The following is a 17,717-nucleotide window of genomic DNA, read 5'->3' on the forward strand; positions in this document are numbered from 1 at the left end:
ATTCAGGGAAATAATATGCTTTCTACTTAGATTCAAATTGCAAGAAAATCGACAGTTTTCTCCTTTATGTTTTCTCATTTGTATTATCACTGTCATAGATTAACTTCTTACTTGATTTCCTTTTGAAATTAATGATTAGGGTTGTTGGTAAATAACTGGAAAATACTGCTTTTTGCAGCTGGATGAAGAAACCTCGATGTGGTGTACCTGACCAGACAAGAGGTAGCTCGAAATTTAATATTCGTCGAAAGCGATATGCATTAACAGGACAGAAGTGGCAGCACAAACACATCACTTACAGGTATAAGAACTAATAACGCATTACCGTTTCTTCCATTTTTTCACAACTGTTTATTTTGACATTTTGTTTTGATATCTTTTGCACGTTGACTAGGTGGTGACCTATAGTGATAGAATGTTAACATAAGGAACCAAAAACTGCAATTGAGGAGAGAATAAGTTGTCCGTTTGAGGACCTTGTAGACATTCCTTGAAACACCGGTCTCTTTTGTTGACTAATTCTTCCAGCTTCTTGAAGGAATGCCAGTATTCTGAGCGACTGTCAGATGAGTGTTCTAACACATTGCATTCTTTAACAAGTGTTCATAATCTAAAAAGTAATCAAATAATAAAGTCTACAAATAATTGTCATTTAGACAAAATGTCTTCAAACCTACTAATTAAATTTTAGTATCAGTCCAACCATTTTACTTTCTATCTTTTTGGCAACAATGCATATGAATCATCCTTTCTTCTTTTGTCTTTGATGAAGGATGCCCAAGAGATGCAAGTGTCTTCCAACTTGGAGAGACAATTGCTGCTAGTGGAGGTGTTCATATTTATTCATTAATTCATTGAACAACTGTTTATGGAGTCCCATTTTGAACAAAAAACAGTGCTAGGCACTGGGGATATAGCAATAAATAAAACATAGGGCGTCATTTATCCTCATGGAATTTACAGTCATTCGGAGACGTTGAACAATCATATAAATGTGATGCCTGTTACTAAAGGGAAGGAACAAGATGTGAGAGAAATATACACTGGGATCATCCAACCCACTCTAGAAAAGCTGGGAAGGTCTCCCCAAAGAAATGACCTTTCAGCTAAGACCCACAGGAAGACAAAGAACTTGTTAGACCAAAGGCCAGGGAGAGGATGGGTGCTCTCAGGGAGAGGGCAGGTTGTAAAGAACCATCACTGTCGAAATACATGAATAGAGGAAAGAAATTTATTATTCTTATTCTTTGTATGAATAACCTTTCATATATGCTCAAAGATAAAATTAAGAACTCAGTGTATTGACCTTTTATTTCTATATCTGGAATGTGCCACATGAACTTGGTTGTTTGGGGAATACTTTTCACTGTTTTTTTTGTCTTCTGTTACTAATCCTCCCAGATAGCATGTTCCTAGATTATTGATTTATGAAACATATTTCAATTGTTTCTGTAAATAAGAGAAATCTAAGAGGAAGCAGTTTTAGGCCAAGCCTATGGAGTTGGTATTGACGGTCATTTAAATTTGTTCACAAGTTTTTTTACTTCACAAGCTTGTTTTGCCGTCCCTGCAATCCACACTTCCAAAATACAGCTAAGCAAGTATGACGTCAATAAATTAATAAGGAAGACAGTTTGTATTTTCCCAATAACTGGGAATACCCATGTCTCGTATTCAGGAAGCCCTCTTTTTATAAGTGAATTAGTTAGCAAATAGTGCTTATTGAGCAGAAAAATTGGATAGACCTTGAAAAGTATTCATAGACTTTGGTGAAGAACGACGGAAAGAAATTCCTTTTCTGGCCAGATGGCAATGTAAATGCTGTAAACCACTCTCCTGATTGAAGAAAAATCTGGATAAGAGACATTAATAAATTAAAGTAAAGAAATTAAAATATATCTAGAGGTGAAACAAAAGGAAAGAATCTATAAAACCCAAGACTTAAGGGAAGGCAGGAAGCTTAGGAAGTATGTGAGCTTGCAGGTCAAGTGTAGACACACTGAACTTCTGTCTTGAAAGTAGTCTGGAGTGTTAAAGAGAAACTCTGTATGAGCCCTTGATACATACAAGGACCTTTGACATCGTTTTATGATAACTAGGAATGAAAGCAAAGGAGGACACTTCCTTATCCAGAAAAATGGCGTTTATTAAAATGAAAACCACAGCTTTATTTTATATTTCACATATAATAAATGTGAAGTATTGAAAAAAATCCTTGAGCAACAGCGACAACAAAAAATATCTGCTGCCTCTCCTTCTATTCGACAACATTGCATAACTGCTTATAGTCGCAAGGAAGTAAAAGATATAAAGGTATGTAAAGAAAGAAAACTTTCCTTAGTCACAGTTTATATTACTTTCTATATAGAAAACCCAGAATAAACTATAAATAATCTTTTAGAATAATTTGTAGAAATAATAAAAGAATATAGCCAGCTTTTTAAAAAGATTGGTAGATTTTAGTTTTTTTAGAGAAATTTTAGGTTTACAGAAAAGTTGAGCAGATAATACAGGTAATCCCAGTATACTGCCCCCTACATATGTACACACGCACATAATTTCTCATATTATTAAGATCTTGCATTAGTGTGACATATTTGTTACAATTGCTGAGCCAGTAATTGACATGTTATTACTGACTAAAGTCCAGGTTACACTAGGACTTTACACTGTAAAACACACGCTGTATCTTTGTGTTACAGTTTTACGGGTTTTGATGAACGCGTAATGTTATGTAGCATTACAGCCTCATACAGAATAGTTTCACTGCCCTAAATATCTTGTGTTACAACTATTCATCCTCCTTCTCCTCCCACAAAACCCCTGGAAACTACTGATTGTTTTAGTGCTTCTATAGTTTTCCTTTTCTGGAACGTCGTATAGTTGGAATTGTACACTATGCAGCCATTTCAGACTTCCTGCTTTCACTTGGCAATATGCATTTAAGGTTCCTCCATGTCTTCGTGACTTGATAGGTCATCTCTTTTTATTATTAAATACTATTCCATTGTATAGATGTGCCACAGTTTTTTTACCCATTTACTTGAAGACTTCTTGGTTGCTTCCAGTTTCTGGCAATTGCAAATAAGGCTGGTATAAACATTCATGGGCAGGTTTTGTGTGGACATAAATTTTCAACTCATTTGGATAAATACCTGGGAGTATAATTGCTAAGCATATGGTAAGACTGTGGTTAGCTTTTAAGAAACTGCCAAACTATCTTCAAAGTGGCTATACCATTTTGTGTGACCACCAGCAATGAGTGAAAGTTCCTATTACGCTACAGTCTCCCCAGCATTTGGTGTTGTCAGTTGTAACCGTTCTAATAGACGTGCAGTGGTGTCTTATTCTTGTTTTAATTTGAAATTCCCTAATGACATACGATGCCAATCAAGTTTTTGTATGTTTATTTGCCATCTGTATATCTTCTTTAGTGGGTTGTCTGTTTAGATCTTTTGACCAACTTTTAATTGAGTAGCTATTTTCAGAATTCTTTGTATATTTTGGATACAAGTCTTTTATCAGATATGTTCTCAGATATATTCTTCCAGTCTGTGGCTTGTCTTTTCATTCTCTTTACAGTGTCTTTTGCAAAGCAGAAGTCTTAATTTTAATAAAGTCCAACTTATCAATTATTTTCTTTATTATGCTTTTGGCGTTGTATAAAAAAAATCATTGACAAACCTAAGGTCACTTAGATTTTCTCCTATATTATAGTCTAAAAGTATAATAGTTTTTACACTTAGGTCTTTGATCCATTTCGAGTTGGTTTTTGTGAAAGGTGTAAAATCAGAGTCTAGATTCATTTTTGTGCGTGTGGATGTCCAGCTATTCCAGCACCACTTGTTGAAAAGATCATCCTTTATCCATTGCTTTTACTCTTTTGTCAAAGGTCAGTCGATTATATGTGTGGGTCAATTTCTGGGCTCTTTATTCTGTTTCATTGATCTATGTGTCTGACTTTTTTTCTACATAGAGAATCATGTCACCTGAAAACAAAGACGGTTGTATTTTTCCCTTCCCAATCTGTATATATTTTATTTCCTTTTCTTGTCTTATTACATTAGCTCAGCTTTCAGTACAATATTGAAAAGGAGTGCTGAGAGCAGACATCATTGCCTTTTCCCAGTCTTTGGGGGAAAAACATCTAGTTCCTCACCATTAAGTATGGTGTTAAGCTATAGGCTTTTTTCTAGATGTTTGTCAAGTCGAGGAAGTTCCCTCTATTTCCTGTTTGCTGAAAGTTTTTATTATGAATGTGTGTTGGATTTTTTAAATGCTTTTTCTGCATATATCTATATGAATATATGATTTTTCTTCTTTAACCTTTTAATGTGATGGATTACATTAATTGATTTGCAAATGTTGAACCAGACTTTCATGAGTGGAATAAATCCCACTTTGGCATGGTGAATAATTCTTTTTATACATTGTTGAGTTTGATTTGCTAATTTTTGGTTGAGGATTTTTGTATCTCTGTTTATGAGTGATGTTGACATGTAGTTTCCCATTCTTGTAATATCTTTATCTGGTTTTCATAGTAGGGTAATGCTTGTCTCATAGAACGGGTTAGGAAGTGTTCCTCCTGTTTGTGTTTTCTGGAAGAGATTGTAGAGAATTGATAGAATTTCTTTCTGAAATGTTTAGTAGACTTCACCAGTGCCACTATCTGGTCCTGGTCCATTTTTTGTGTAAGTTTTTATAGGTCATGTCATTCAAAGGAGTTTGTCCGTTAAATCTGTATTGGACTGCCTAGGCTGCCATAACAAAATACCACAGCCTGGCTGGCTTACACAACAGAAATTTAGTTTCTCACGGACTGGAGGCCGGAAGTCTGACATCGTGGTGCTGTCAGGGTTGGTTTCTGGTGAGGCCTCTGTTCCTGGCTTGTAGACGGCCAGCTTCTCACTGTGTCCTCATCTGTCCTTTCCTCTGTGCACGCGTGGAGAGAAAGAGAGATTTTTAGTATCTCTTTCTCTTCTTATAAGGACATCAGTCCTACTAAATTTAGAGCCCCATCCTTATGACTTTATTTAACCTTAGTCATCTTCTTAAAAGCTCTGTCTGCAAATACAGTCACACTGGGCATTAGGGCTTCAGTGTATGAACTGGGGGTGGGGGCACAATTCTGTCCATGGCATCATCTAAGTCATTGCATTTACAGCCATAGACTTGTTCATAGTATTCTTTATTGACCTTTAATATCCATGGGGTCAATAGTGATGTGCCCTCCTTCGTAACTGATATTATTAATTTGTGTCTTCTCTTCTTCTTTCTTGGTTACTCTGGCTAGAGGTTTATCAATTATATTACTCTTTTTGGAAAAGTTGCTTTTAATTTTTTAATTTTCTGTATTGTTTTCCTGTTTGCAATTTCATTGATTTCTGCTCCAATATTTTTCTTCCATTTGCTCTTCTTTTTCTAATTTCCTATATTGGAAGCCTAGATTAATTTTCACCTTTCTTTTTCCCCTATTACGCAATTAATACTATAAATTATACTTTAAGTACTGCTTTTATTGCATCCCACAAATTTTGTTAACTTGTATTTGCATTTTGATTTAGTTCAAAAATATTAAATTTTCCTTGAGATTTTTTTTCTTTGACGTGTGTTATTATAAGTATATTGTTGTATCTCCAAGTACTTTGAGATTTTCCCAGCTGTCCTTGGTGCATATTCCATGTGAGCTTGAGAATAATGAGTATTCTGCGTTTTTGACTGAAGGAGCCTATGTTAAATAGATTGAGTTGATTAATAGTGCTGTTCAGTTCAAATATATCCTTGCCTATTTTCTGTCCACAGGATCTGTTAATTGCTGATAGAGGGGTGTTGAAGTCTCCAACTATACAACAGTGTCTTTGTCTAGTTCTTGCAGTTCTGTCACTTTTTGCTTCATGTATTTTGTTGCTCTGTTCTTAGGCACATCCATATCAAGGTTTCTTGTGTCTTCTTGGAAAAGTGACACCTTTATCGTTAGGTAATGCTTTTCTTTATCCCTGATAGTCTCCCTTGCTCTGAAGAAGGCTTTGTCTGAAATGATTCCAGTTATTACAGTTTTCTTTTGATTAGTGTAGCATAGTATATCTTTGTTTATCCCTTTACTTTTACTCTATCAGTGTCTTTATATTTAAGGTGGATTTCTTATAGACAACTTATAATCAGGTCTTATTTTGTTTTGCTTTGTTTTAATCCACTCTAATGGTCCCTGTCTTTTCCTTGGTGTATTTAAACTATTCATATCGAAAGTCATTATTGATGTAGTTGAATTGATATCTGCCATATTTGTAACTCTTTGCTGCTCGTTGCTGTTGTTGTTTGTTGTTTGTTGTTTTGTTTTGTCTTCTTTCTTTTTCTGCCTTCTCTGGTTTTAATTGAGCATTGTATGTATTTCCATTTTCTATTAGCATATCAATTATACTTTATTTAAAATTATATCAGTGGTGCCCCAGAGTTTGCAATATACATTTGCAAATAACGCAAGTCTGCTTTCAAATAACACTACACGACTTCACAGGTATTGCAGGTACCTTGTAAGACAATGTCCCTAATTTCTCCCTATCGTCCCTTATAACATTGCTGTCATTTTTTTCACTTATCCATGTTATAATCACCCAATAAATTATTGCTATTATTATTTTAAACAAACTTTCTCTGTGAGATCAATTAAAATAATAAACAATTTTATTTTACTATTCTTTCTTTCTTCCCTAATGCTCTTCCTTTCTTTAAATAGATCTGAATGTCTGACTTATAGCAATCTCCTTCTCTCTAAAGAACTTCTTTTAAAATTTCACGTAAGACAGTTCTACTGGGAACAAATTCCCTGTTTTTCTTTGTCTAAGAAAGTCTTTTTTCTCCTTCACCTATGAATGATATTTTCACTGGATACAGAATTCTAGATTGGTGGTTTTATTCTTTGGGCACTTTAACTATTTCACTCCATTCTCTTCTCCTCACACCCACCATTTTATTGAGACATAATTGACATATAAACTGTATTAGTTTAAGGTGCGTGACATAATGATTTGATATGTGTGTATATGATGAAACGATTACCATAGTAAGTTTAGTTAACCTTAAGCACCTCACAAAGTTACAGTTTTTTTCTTCTTGCTTGCATTATGTTTGAGAAGTCCTATGGAATCAGTATCTTTGTTTCACTGTAGATAGGTATTTTTTCGTCTGTTTTCTTTCAAGGTTTTCTCTTTGTCTTTGGTTTTCTGATGTTTGAATATACTATGCCTGGATGTAGCTTTTTTGATATTTATCCTGTTTTGTGTTCTCTGAAATTCCTGGATTTGTGGTTTGGTGTCTGTCATCAATTTTGGAATATTCTCAGCCATTAATATTTTAAATGTTTCTTCTGTTCCTATCTCTCTTCTCCTTCTGGTATTTGCATTATGTTATGTTACATCTTTGTAAATGTCCCATAGTTCTTGGATCCTCTGTTCTGTTTTTCATCCTTTCCTCTGTTTGCTTTTCAATTTGGGAAGTTTTTACTGGCCTAGCTTGAGGCTCACTGATTCTTCCCTTGGCCATGTTCAGTGTGTTGATGTGCCCATCAGAGACATTCTTCATTTCTGTTACAGTATTTTTGATTTCTAGCATTTCCTTTTGATCCCTTATTGGAGTTTTCATCTCTCTGCTTGTATTACCCATGTATTCTCTTCTTCTTGTCCACTTCTTCCATTAGAACCCTTAGGATATTGATCATAGTTAATTTAAATTCCTGGTCTGGGTCAAAAATCTCTGCCGTATCTGAGTCTGGTTCTTCTGTTTCCTTTGTCTCTTCAGACTGTGTTTTCTTCTGCCTTTTAGCATGTTTTTAGTTTTTTGTTGAAAGCCAGACATGATATATTGGGTAATAGTTACTGAGGTAATGCCTTTAGCATAAGCTTCTATGTTTATCTGGTTGGAAGTTTGGCTGTTTAATGTTTCCTGTGCTGAAGGCGTGAGAGGCTTCAGTTTCCTCCAGTGTCCTAGTTTTTGTCTTCCCTGTTGTCTTGGAGTCTCCCTAGAAACTCCTTCTTAAATAGACTTTATGTCTTGCAGCTCTCTCGTTTGTAGCTGACCGTTACTGTGCTGTGTCCTATTGGTGTGGTATGAGGTGTTATAGAGAGGAAGCAGTCTGTAATCGTATGATTAATTCGCAGTGTTTTAAGTGAGCTTGACTTCCTGGGCTGTTACCCTCAGAACAGTGTCTTAGCCCTTATTTTTTCTTCCATTATATAAGACAGGAAGGCTAGAGGGCTGAATTTTGTAACTGCCTTTCACCTAGATCAGATGAGGTTCTGATAAAATAGTTATCTTGGAAGGCAAGTCTGCATTATCGAGAGCAGAATGCTCTGGGCATATTTCTAAATTGTTGCTTTTCCCATCCCTGTACTGGAAGCAGGAGGGGTTTGTCTCCTGTCTTTACCGTGAGAAGCTGGTGGGGCACCTGGAGGTAAAACTCATGAGTGCGTGGCGGTCCTCCCCTTAGGCTGGGCCTCCAAGAGTTTTCCATTCTTACAGTGGTCCGCACCCCTGTTAAATTGTCCCTGCCAGCCTCCTGGGATCAGGGCTCTTGCTCCTGATAAGCTGTGATTCTCTGTTCATCTTTCTCTCCACTTTGGGGGTTGAAGTTTGCCTGTGACTGCAGTTCTCAGAGGGAGCTAAGAAGAGTTGTTCCTTTCTGCTTTCTCAGCATTTTTCTTGTTATGAAGTTGGGAGCGAGGACTTCCAGGCTCTTTACAAATCAGAGCAGAAACGGGAAGTCTGTAGTCAGCTTTTCAATACAAAATCAACATACAAAGTATACAGCCACACACACACAAAGAGTGTAATCTTTACAAAAGTGCCGTTAAAATAGACACAAAAATATAAGAGAGAAGAAAATCCATCTGCCTATGTGTGTAAGCCCTTTATGAAGAAAATTAGGAAGCTTTATTGAAAGACATAAAGGAACACCAAAAATAAATGCAGAGATATATTTTGCTCTTACTAGAAATACTCAGTGTAATGAAGATTCAACTTTTCCCCAAATTCAATGCAATTCTAACAAAACTCCCAATAGGGATTTTGTATAATTTGACAACTGACTTGAAAATCTCTGGGGAATAGTGAAAGGCCCAAGATTAATCAAAATGTTCCCACCTGCTAGATACAAAGACTTACTTTAAATCAATACTAATTAAGGCAATATGTGGTATTAGCACAGAGACAATCAGTCCAGCGGTGCAGACAGGAGAGCACAGAAGTAGACTCATGCATAGGATAAGGTGATTTATGCCAGAGTGGACCTTAAAGATCAGTGGAGAAAGCATGGGCTATTTTACTCATTAGGTCACTCTGTGATCATTGGTTATCCATATGAAAACAATGAAATTAGATTCTTACTACATACCGTATAAAAAATTAATAAACTCTAATTGAATTAAGTGTATAATTGACTTTAGAACTATCGAATTTACTCAACTCTGTACACCGATATTTATTGTTTTCATTTCCAATGCTATCCTTTTTCTGACCTGATTTGCAAACTCTTGGCAGGGTACCCTGTTGAGTGCCTCTGCAGCCTTAGGCGCTGACCATGCCATTCGTTTCAAAAAGAATGAAAGACGCTGTGAAGAGCTGATATGTTCAGAACCAATCGCCATTCCACTTGTGCTGTGTCCCTCTACTGACACTTGTCTCAGCCAGTTTTGAATATTCAGATAATTAGTGTCTGTCCCTTTAAACTTCCAGGTTATTGATAAGCACGTCACATGGTTAAGAGTCTTATTTTGGAAAAAGAAAGATGGTTTGAATCCTGGTTCTGATCCTTGCTACCTGTAAAACCAGGAAAAGTTACTTAATCTTCTAAATCTCATTTTCTATGTGTGCAAAGCAAATATTGTAATAATACCAATCTCATAAAGCTTGGGAGAAAACTAAGTTAGATAATGGGGGAAAAATACATTTGGCTTAGTGCCTGAAACATGGTTAGTGCTTATTAAATAGCAACTATTGTATTAACTCCTTTTAATTTGCCAGACAAATCACAGAAATTGTTAAGAGTATTCTAACGAGATTTACAAAGTTGAGAATGAAAGCTATGGATATTAAATTTTAGAATGAATATATGTAAGGCGTTAAGTTGCCTTGTGTATAGTAAGTACTATATAAGTATCTGCTACTACTTTTCTTACTGTATCTAGAGAAATAAACATAAAATGTGACATTTAAACTCAAAAAATAATTATTCCTGAAAAGGATAGCTGAAATGTGACATCACAGACTGCAGGCAGGAGCTGGAGTGCGGTGGTCGACTCTCGGTTTTACTTGATCACAAACTCATTATGAGCCAATGGTATAATGTGGCTCAAAAGAAGCTAAAATGACCAAATTAGACCGAGAGAAAGCAAAGTGTCAAAGGAGTGGTGATGATGATTCTTTTCTTTGCTTTGTTGGCCAAACCTTATCTGATATGTACTTTTCTCTTCAGGCCACACATTTTTAGCTGTTTCTTGGCATATTAAGTACACTCCTAAAAAAGAAGTCAGAATGCTAAGAGATCTTGAAAGCAGTCTGCGTGAGGAAGAGCTCAAGAGTAGAGCCAAGGGTTCTCAACATAATGGAAAGGATATTTACAGGAGAAGTTTCCAGTTATTCTCAAATACTTAAAGGCTTTCAGAAAAATCTAATGTTTTGACCTGTTGGAAAATTAAGTCATCTGTCCTATGAGTCGTCTTCATCATTGGAGGCATAAAAGCCAAGAAATTTATTTACTTACCAGTGAGATTAGAGACCGCTCATGAAATAATTGGAAAGTTAGGTCATGTGACTTTAAGATGTCTTCCTATCTTTAAGATGTTGTGTGGGAAGGAACCTTCTGTAATCAGTCTGTGTAAAGGGAATGTCGAGGCTCCTGGGCCTTCCACTTTAACGACCTCAGTGTTTGATTCCTAGAAATGGGGACTTCTGAGGTTGTCCCAGAAGATTCATTCAAGTATCCTCAGGGATATGTATAACTCCAGCTGATGTATAATTTACATGCTGGTGATAATTTTAATACAAGGACTGGTGGCTATTCATCTCGTACTTGAATCTTTACCATCAAGTGTCTTTTGGCAAATTTTGCTTCTTGGGTAATTAGGTGGTGTTTGTTGCATAAATGATTATTGAACAGCATTGTATGGCAGCGCTGACAATCGAGAGATGTGTTGGGCAAGACCCCGTTCTCATGGAGAAGGTCGTCTAGTGTGGGGGACGGGCATGTAGGTTAATAATTGCCGAATAGTAAATTATGTGTTATTTCCAGACCATACAGGAACTTCTTTATGTCAGAGATGAGACCCATTTTGTGTGCCCCAGAACCTAGTAGACTGCCTGTTGTGTATTAGGGTCTCAATAAATAGTTGTTGAATAAATTAACGAATTCTTAGTAGGCTTTGGTTAAACTTTATTCAAACCAATAATAGCAACTTAATGAAGAACAACGTTTTTAATAGATCTTTCTTTCCCAAGTTTACTGAATATTTTATAAAATAGACTTAGCCTAATTCCTTTTCTCTATAAAATCTAAACTCCGAAATAATACGTTATGTAATAAGTGACCAATGGAATAGGTACTTAAACTGCCAGATGCGTCTGTTTTTTAAGTTGTATTATATTAATAAGTATCCATAATATATTAAATAATATGATCATACTGTGTTATATTAATTAGTATAAGTTTTCCCAGTAAATTCATCCTCCAGCTAGCCCTGATTTTAAATGAATGCTTCTGTGACTACTGAGGACACACACTAGTGGTTATTATTTTACTTTCATAATATATGCAAAGAAAAGCAACCTAGAAGTTGCTAAGGAATAATCAGTTTCTCCTCAGAACCATTTCTCACTATCCTTTCTAAGCCCAGGGAGCTCATGGAACTTGATGATCCCATTGACTTGAAAGATACTTCAACTAGTGTGTCCAGAGGATACACAACAGGCTGAGAAACAGACACTTTTTAAATAAGACCCAAAGTAACATGTACCAAAGTCTGCCTTACCTGAAAAGCTGGCCTCCTGGGAAATAGCCAGATATTTAACGTAAGCTTTCCTAGGGGGGCTCCATATTCCATCTCTATTCTATGACCATTTCTTGTACTTAAAAAAACAATGAAGCCACATCAACTAAATGAACATAATATGAATAAAAATAAATTAGTCTATTTAGTTCTCTCCTGATAGAATAATACATTTTAGATATGGATCTGCTAATAATTTACCTATGCAATTTATTCTTTTTACTTTATTATATTCTTAGCAATTGTCTACTTTCCCAATTACAATAAATTCCATTTAGTTGCTAATCATGTTTCATAATGGGTTAATATGCTTTGCTGAACAACTAATTTTTGTCTCTTGAATTGACTAAAGGGTATTTAACCTTGTGCCATACCAAACTAATTTTGACATCAGTATATTATACGACTTTGGTATCTTAACTAGATGCCGAAGTATTCAGTTTCTCTTACTTTCAAAATTAGAGATAAACCTTTGAAAAAGATTTATCACTCTATCAAAATTTTAAGGGGAAATAATCATTATTAATATGTAGAATTTTTGTTAAATAAATTGGTCTGGATCCAATGATGTTAATCCTGGAGATTTCTGACTTTACACAGTAGTATTAGCTGTTGGGTAATACTTACTTTGTCTCTGGAGTAACTAAATAGAATTTTCTTGATTTGAAGGGGATAAAACCTATTGCAATGACCTTGTTTCTCATTTCCCTTAACTTCTATTCAGAACAAATGTTTAATATTTTTACATTTATGGAACTAATGAAGCAAAATAATTCTTACAGTGCTATCAATTAAGAAAGTATGCATGCTTCCGTAGAGTTTCATTAGTAAAGGTCTCTTCCCCTTAAAATTTAGTTTCTCTAAACGTCAAATTCTCATTTTTTTAAAATTACCCTAGAAACGTATGTTTCTATTGAGAATTATAAAGCAGAATACAAGCTTCTTTTAACTTTTAATACGTGATACCAGATAATAAAATATTCAGTTTTTTCTTACATTCATATTGCAGATAAAATAATACTTTGAAGAAGGTTTATCTCTCTATGAAAAAGTTGAAGGGGAAATGCTCCACTGTTAGTGTGTGGAATTGTTACTAAATGAGTTGGTATGGGTTCAACAAAGTTAAAACTAGACAGCCCTGACTGAGATGCTCGCCTCATGTGTCGATTGGCATATCTTTCCTGCAGTACCAGTTGTTCTGACGAGTAAAAAGAGGTCTAAAAGTTGCCACTTCATCAATTTTTTTATGTAGGATTGCGTAAGGCATGTCATTAAAGATAACACATTAATTTGTTTAGGTAAATTTCCAAAATTTATCAAAATGGAAGTTTAAAAGAATCCGTGCAATGGCATAAAGAAAAAACTCAAAATGACAGAGACTTCAAAACATGAAATCAGTTATCTTATTGAAATGAAAAGTATGTTCACTATTACTACTCTGTTTAGAAAAAGAAAAGGGAAAGTAAAAGCGTTTTAAAATTAGCTCTGTTAGGTTTTTCAAACATGACCTTCATTTTATTCATTTTATGGTATTGTCTTTGCTTGGCAAGTGTACATATTAATTTTGTGCACCTTGCATTAGAATATGAAGGATAACAGTCTTAATTTACTCTTAAGATCACATGATCTGTCTGTACCCTTTATTATTTCAGTTGTTAGTAAATGGAAAATACATCTCTCAATGGCATAAAAGTTTCTAAGTTGGTTTTTGTTTGCACCTAGTTCAGAATCCAGTGCTGACCTAGAGGCATATGCCTGTGTCTTGTATTCATTGATGAATCACGAATATCATGGTTAAGCATACTTTGGAAGCTAGTTAGTGCATAACTTTGAGAAACACAGTGATGTGTTTCACATCCAAATGGTACTGCCCATTTGTTATTTTTTATTATATTCTATTGCTTCATTTTTGTCAGAACCATTATGTGTTTATACACATATCATACTAATATGATTTCACCTATTTTCTCTGTTGTAAGATTATCTTTTATTTGAAAATAATTTCTCCGGCACACCCTGAATCCGACACCAATTCCCATTAACCATATACTGAAACAAATTCTTCATATCTTCATGATTACCGCTCTAGTACCTATCTCTATCTTCTCTGGCTTAAACCCCTGAAATGTTTTACTGCTTTCATTCTTGTCCCTTTATTCATTTTTCATCAGAAACAGTGACCTTTGGGATAATACCAGGATACTTCTCTACTTAAAACTCTCCCATGGTTTCCTTTCATAGAATATAGGCCTCCCCCTGCCGGTTCTCTTTCATCTCATACCACTGTCCTCAGTGTTCATTTTGCACCAATTCACAGGCAATCCCATTCTTTGAACCAGCCACGTTTGTTTGGGCTTCTCACTGTTCCCTCTGGTTGGAAACTCAGTGCTAGGCTGTATGGCCCTTTGTCATTGAAATCCCATTTATCACCTACTCACCTCAGTCCCCCACCCCTCACTTATCGCCATCTCTGTCTTTTTTTGTTCTTTTTTGTTGTTTATCTTTTATGACTAAAATGTCTAAGTTCTACAGGAGCAGAGCCTTATGTACAGCTATGTCTCTAGTACCTGGAAGAGTACACTTTATGTAGTACATTTTTTCAAATAGTGTGTCATAGAAATACTTGCCCTTTCCTGAGAGGCTTCTGAGATCCCATACAGGGGGAAGAAAATAAAAGTCAACTAGGAAAGTTAATTTAGACAAAATTCAAAGTTACAACTGGAATGGAACTTTAAATTTCCCTCAAGAACTTTTCATTTACATTCACGACTTGGCTAACTGACACAAGAGGCCCAGCTTTTGACCTGTCTCAGCTTTGACATGCCTTCCTCACTAACCTTAATCATTTATGGCTTTTGATTTAAAGTGAGAGATGCGCGACTCTTCCTTTCACTTCAACACTTAGAGGCCATTGTAGGGTTATTAATTGGCCCAATTTCAGTATTGCTGTGTCTCAGAGATAGGGAGGCCCAAGGAGAGGGAGAGAGAGCGGGGGAACGGCTGGTCGGCGGAGCAGTCAGTCAGAATACACACAGCATCTATCAATTAAGTTCACCATCTCATATGGGCGCACTTCGTGGCACCTCAGAACAATTGCAGTAGTAACATCAAACATCACTGATCACAGATCACCATAACAAATATAATAATAATAATAATGAAAAAGTTAGACATATTGTGAGAATTATCAAAATGTGACACAGAGACATGAACTGAGCAAATGCTGTTGGAAAAAATGGCCCCAATAGACTTGGTCTACAGCAGGGTTGTCACAAAACTTCAATTTAAAAAATACATCTTAACTGTGGAGTGCAATAAAGCGAAGCACAATGAAGTGAGGTGTGCCTGTGTCTCCATGGGTGCTCCCCTGGGCCACAGCGTTGTCATCTGTCACCTGAATTTCTGCAAGAGTTCCCATGGGTCTCCCTGGGTCACCTCTTGCTCCACTATGATATATCTTCCACATAACGGCTCAATCGTTTATTTAAAGAATAAGTCAGATGTCACTTCTCTGCTCATGAGCTTCCAATTCTTCCTCTCTCACTTGGAGCAAAAAGCAAACTCCTCACAGCAGCCAACAGGGCCCGACCTTGTTTGATTTTCTGCTGTCTTTCTGACCTCATAGCCTGACGCCCGCCTGCTCTCTCTGCTCAGACCACCCGGCAACTTTGCCATTCTCTGAACTTGCCAACGTCTCCACCTCAGGGCCTCTTGCTTGCCCTTTCTTCTTCCTGAAACACTCCTGCCCCACTCCCTTTCCACTTGGTTTCAATCCTTATTTTCTTTGTATGTAATAAATGATATTTACCATCAAATAGTCAATGTAAATATGGTCCAGAATATTCATTAGAAAATGGTGAAAACCGTGTTTTAGATGTGTAGTCTAGCTTAGAATTTAAGACAATAGATTATTCAGTCAGAATGTTTGGGTTGAAAAACCAACTCTGCCACTCTAACTTTTCTCTAAATTCCTCTAAAATAGGTATAATACCCATCTTATTGGGTTACTCAAGGGGTTAAATAAAATATTGTGAAATACTTGCCTGGCTCATAGTAAATACTCAGTTAACACCATAATTATCAATTCAGCATGATTCCTGCCTAATATTTATAATTATGTTGATGTATAATTGTGTTAAATATAATCCGCATATTGTTTTTTCACTGGGAAATATATCTTAAATATTTTTCCATGCTGCTAAATAATCTTAAAATGGCGAAAATAGTTGAGTCCTATTTATATTATGACATGCAGTAGAAACACTGTAATTTAACTATTACTCCATTATTGTAAGTTGCTCAGCTTCTAATTGTTTTTTATTATTGCATTGCAATAAATATTCACCCACATATTATAATCTCTTTTATGTATTAAGACATTTCCTGAGTGTATATTCATGGATTCGTAGATATATATTATTGTTTGAAGGGATCTGGAACTTATTTATGACACCTATGAAATTTACTCATTGCCTTCACAAAGATGTTATGAACTTACACTACTACAATATAAAATACACATATATGTTTCATTTTTGTTCTATTTAGAAAAAGTAGAAAAAGAACTGAGAAAAGAGAAGTATCTGATTAGTGCTAAATAGAGAAAAATATTTATAATTTTTATCCATTTATTATTAGCCTCAAGACAAATAAACTAATTAAATGAATAATGTCCAAGTTACTTCTTTAAATTTATATAATTGTGAAATCCTTGTAGTAAAAAGGTATTTACTCACATTGCTTATTTTAACTACAAAGAACTAAGTATATAATAAGAAAACAATAGAACATGAAAAACTGTAATTAGTTGACCTTTTTAAAAACTAAGAGATAACTTTGTGTCTACTGAAGTGGTCTTCCTAGATAAAGAACAGCATGACGACATCATCTGGACATAACATGTGTGCACACAATGCTGTGCCCCTAAAAGTAATTGTAACCAGGAAGAAATTGAATGTTTTATTTCAGCTCAAACCCGCTACACCTGTTTGATCATTTGGCAAAGCTGCCTTTCTGTTGTTGCTCAGGAGGCGAAGTGACTGATTGATCTAATTACCCCACTGTTGACTGTTCTGCAGAGAAGGTATAGCTTTGGTAAACGAATACTACACTGCTGAGAATTAAATAACCCCAGCGTAGCAAAATCTAGCTATAGAGACAGAAGGAATTAATTTCTTTCCTATTTAGTATGACTGTTTTTCGAATATTTTACTCAACTGAATAGATCAAAATCTGTAATGTCAATCTGTAATAAGTAGGATCATGTATAACAAAGCCATACTGATTATTCTTTATTCTGAATTTCAGTATAAAGAACGTAACACCAAAAGTGGGAGACCCTGAGACCCGGAAAGCTATTCGCCGTGCCTTTGACGTGTGGCAGAATGTAACTCCCCTGACGTTCGAAGAAGTTCCCTATAGTGACTTAGAAAATGGCAAACGTGATGTGGACATCACCATCATTTTTGCATCTGGTTTTCATGGAGACAGTTCTCCCTTTGATGGAGAGGGAGGGTTTTTGGCACATGCCTATTTCCCTGGACCGGGAATTGGGGGAGATACTCATTTTGACTCAGATGAGCCGTGGACGCTAGGAAATCCTAATCATGACGGTAAGTGCATAGTTTTTTCCATTGTAAATGGTTCTCTTTTTCTTTTTGGAATGCCCAAGAGATTTACTGA

The 17,717-nt window shown here is 35.6% G+C and overlaps 1 protein-coding gene across 1 annotated transcript in view; it reads left to right on the forward strand.

Moving 5' to 3' along the window:
* Window positions 1–17,717, forward strand: part of MMP16 (matrix metallopeptidase 16) — a 284,119-nt gene that overhangs the window by 139,948 nt on the left and 126,454 nt on the right. Inside the window, exons 3-4 of the mRNA XM_070630346.1 lie at window positions 179–301; window positions 17,343–17,647. Coding sequence (XP_070486447.1) covers window positions 179–301; window positions 17,343–17,647 — 428 coding nt within the window. The remainder of the gene's footprint in view (window positions 1–178; window positions 302–17,342; window positions 17,648–17,717) is intronic.

Source organism: Equus przewalskii, chromosome 8 (genome assembly GCF_037783145.1).
Source record: "Equus przewalskii isolate Varuska chromosome 8, EquPr2, whole genome shotgun sequence".
NCBI lineage: Eukaryota > Metazoa > Chordata > Mammalia > Perissodactyla > Equidae > Equus > Equus przewalskii.